Source organism: Mytilus edulis, chromosome 9, assembly GCF_963676685.1.
Source record: "Mytilus edulis chromosome 9, xbMytEdul2.2, whole genome shotgun sequence".
Classification (NCBI taxonomy): Eukaryota; Metazoa; Mollusca; class Bivalvia; order Mytilida; family Mytilidae; genus Mytilus; species Mytilus edulis.
In genome coordinates, this window is record NC_092352.1 from 67,215,175 (window position 1) to 67,219,087 (window position 3,913).

The 3,913-nt window shown below is 31.9% G+C and overlaps 1 protein-coding gene across 1 annotated transcript in view; it reads right to left on the reverse strand.

Moving 5' to 3' along the window:
- Positions 1-2,869, reverse strand: part of LOC139488842 (uncharacterized) — a 15,278-nt gene extending 12,409 nt beyond the window's left edge. The window contains exon 1 of the mRNA XM_071274785.1: positions 2,458-2,869. Within this exon, the coding sequence (XP_071130886.1) occupies positions 2,458-2,512 (55 nt within the window). The 5' untranslated portion in view covers positions 2,513-2,869. The remainder of the gene's footprint in view (positions 1-2,457) is intronic.
- Between the last annotated feature and the right edge of the window lie 1,044 nt (positions 2,870-3,913).

The following is a 3,913-nucleotide window of genomic DNA, read 5'->3' on the forward strand; positions in this document are numbered from 1 at the left end:
GTGAATACAGTGTGTCTGCAGGTGTTAAAAAAGAATGCGGTTGTTTCGTTCTTCTTTTCCTTTGTTTTCTTATTTTTCACATTAATAAAGGGGTATGATGCAAAAACGGATGGAGTTTTAGACACTTTTACAATAGTTATCAAAGGTACCAGGATTATAATTTAATACGCCAGACGCGCGTTTCGTCTACATAAGACTCATCGGTGAAGTTCAGATCAAAACAGTTAAAAAGCCAAACAAATACAAATTAAGTTGAAGAGCATTGAGGACCCAAAATCCCAAAAATGTTTGCCAATACGGCTAAGGTATTCTACTCAGATTACAAGATTTTCCCTGATATTACTTTAGATTTGCCTTAATTCCTTGAACCTTGACACACGTATTAATTATTCAAATCGTTCACAGAGCAAGACTTAAATATTCTAAATGTACAATTACTTTTTTTTTTTTTTTTTTTCTATATTCGTGATATATGTGATCCAAATTAACTAAAATTCCTTGCATTATATTATAAAACAAAGTGTTTGCAGTAGCTAATGTTTTGAATAGATTAAATATAGCAGCAGCTATCTTAGTTCAATTCTGATTTTCTTTAGTTGAATTTACTAATTTCAGAGTTGTAGTGTGCTGCAGCACCCTCACAACCACCCCCCCCCTTTTTTTCCCCTTCGCGTCACTACTAAGTTTCTTCAATTTTGACAACAGCTAGTAACTTACAAATATCATGATCCCATTTCATTGATAAATTAAGAAGTAATAATCAAGGTAAGACAACAAAATCTTAGGAATGGCCTCGACTTTTTGTCATTAAACTTTACTTTGAGGAACTCGAAGTACAATGTTTGTGCTCGAAACAACAAATCCAGTATTTTGATAATCATACTCTAAACTTTCATGACTACAAGGACTGTCCATGAAACAAGACCGAGTAAAAAATAACAAGAAAGATATGATATTTTAGTCAGACTAAAGACTTGTTTACAAAAAAATTCGGTGCATCGAAATTAAGTGTTAGTGTCCTTGAGAGACTTATGGTTTTCCCATTTTTGGCCTTGAGCGTAACTGGAAACTCCGTTATTCAATTAATTTAGCATTTGTAAAAAATATATATGTATTCAAAAGAACAAAAGAAAGGTGTTAGTTAGCCCAACGTATCTTATCTCGCTAAAGCATAATAAAAATCTTATTCACTGCTAATGGTTTGTGAAATTATTCTTTTATATCATCTTTTAAAATGTTCATGCGAGCGAATCGTTCTTTGTGTTTTATCACAAGCAACTTTGTTCTTTTTGAATGCAACATTTAAATCTCAAACACTTAACTTGTAATGCGATCATTCAAATATATTTATTCTGCCTTTAAAAGAAAATTAAAATTTGATACCATTTTGCTGAAATCAGTAATATTCATTTACAAGGAAGTTATCATATAAACTTTTGTATCTGCATTACTTTTTGTCATTATTTTGTTTACATTAAAACTAAAAAAATGTTTTTGGTTATTTGTTTCCTTCGTTTAATTTCCTACAAGGGTTACTTTGATACATATATATTATAAATATGTTCACTTTGATCTTCTCTCGATCGACAGTTAAACTCTTGCCAAATAAAGACGTAATTATTGCTTTACGGGATGTAAAAGTACGCAGCCACGACAGAATGGTCACGTAAAATCCGATGCCTCGTGTAATGAAAATGCTACGCTTTCTAGTTAAGTTAAGAACCATTGCAGCTGTTGTAAAGCAATAATATTGTCCGTATCTAATATTACCTTTATTTCCGTTTGGCAATCCATATTTTCCTGACCTTCATCATATACAGCCTGTATTACTGTACAGGAACTTAATATTATCATAGGCGGATCCAAGGGACAGCCCCACCCCTCCCCCCCCCCCCCCCCCCCGTTTTGTGGGAATACATTGGTTGATTATATAGGAAATCACGGAAGCATGACTGGAGCGGGCCCCCTTATGTCAGTCTGAGCCCCCTCCTTTTAAGGTCAACCAGCGGGCCACTGTTCATTGTAATTTGTTCGTAACATACAACATGAAATACCTGCCATTGGACGTGAAGCAACCAACATCCGATAAAGCAATCGATATATGTCTAATTGACAGTTACCCCCCCCCCCCCCCCCCCCCCCCCTATCTTTGTGTAACGTTTACCCCTTGATCGATATTGTATTGACGATTTGGCCTTTGAGGAAATATTTTAAATCTTTAACTTTTCTTTGTTTCCTTGGTCATGCATACTTGTTTTTTTCATCGTTATCAATTTGAAATCAAAAATTATTTTGTCCATTCAAGTTTTGTGTGTGTTCCATATGACTGTGTATTATCACGACTTTTGAACATACGGTTCCTCTTATATTTACAGTATTTATGTATCTAATTTAGTTAACTTCTTTAATGGAAGGGTGTGGCATAAACGTTAAATAGAAGTTTTTAAGTCAACTTACCTTGAAGAACGTTTAGAATTGTAAAAGCTGATAAAATCCGTTTAATATTTTCCATAATTCAATTTTCATACATATAAACTTCCTTGATGAATTTATACAATAATTGGTGTCGCTTTTCTTTAATAACAAAAGACGTAAAGTCGAATCAAAATTTAAAATCTGCAGATTAAATTTTAAACCGACAATGCACAGGTGAAATAAATTGTCATGTCAAATTGTACAAGTTTCAAGCATCGATAATGTCTATATTGTATTACTCCAAAAGTGGTAAATATTACAGTTTTTGTACAAGGTCATGCTCTAGTGGCAACAGTTTACACACAGCCAGTAGTAATTAATACGCTAATTTATTACATTTTTAGTGCAGGAGAATCGTTTTGTTTACGCGTGTCACGAGATGTCGTAATATGGTAGTGTAAATATGGGTGTTTTAAACTTTAATTCAACTTAAAATACAATTTATCGATGAGAATTGTAATACTACAGACGATTAATGACTCGTTCGAAATAATTTTTATAATAAAAATAAAATATTAATATTAAAGTTTAAAATGGTAACATTGTGTAGATAGAATTTATTAGTATTTTTATCCCATTAAAAAGAAATGAGATTCGTACAGCTCAAATTTCAAGGATACAAACTATAAGTGTCTAGACGCTTTCTTATCAATATTTCATCTTTTTTTTTTTTTTATTAAAGTGCATGCTGTGTTACATGTAGTACATGTATGTGTTAATGCGCAGCGTCTTTACAATGGTATTCTTTAATATACAGAGTACACCCCGTCTCTCGCATGCCACGATAAAAGCGTTATTCTATTTAGGTAACTTGTTTATAAATATGCTTTTAGGTACCCCCTTCTCTTTCAAATCAAAGGTTATTCAATAGATATTTTATTTTAGATATTGGAGTAAATTCTAATCTTAAGAAAGAAAAAAAACTTATATTTATCTAAGCAGATATATTCAAATTCAAATATTTATTGTCATATAAGCTCTATAAACAAAAGGGGTTTGTGACAAATATAATGAATGAAAGCATACACAAAAGACATTTCAAAAACAAAACCATAGGAAACCATATCCCATAAAACATGTACATGTACAAGAAAAAAAGCTAAACAATCTTTTTAAGCATATTTATATAAATAAATCAAGGGTCCCCTTTCCTCATTTATAATGCTTGGTTAAAATAGGACCACTAGCTTTCAATTTATTTTGAGGTTGATGGGGAAAGAAGATATTCAATTTTCTCATTTTCTTGTCAAGACATATAATCTGCCGATTAACTACATTTCCTAAAAAGTTATCTCTTATTTTAGATATTTTTTACAGTATCAAATAAAACGAGCTTCATCCTCCAATAAATTACAGGATGGACATTGTCTATACCAATCAATTCATTAAAACAAATAGCTGTCGACCCTCCTTTAGCACCCAAGTTAGTAAAAGTTAA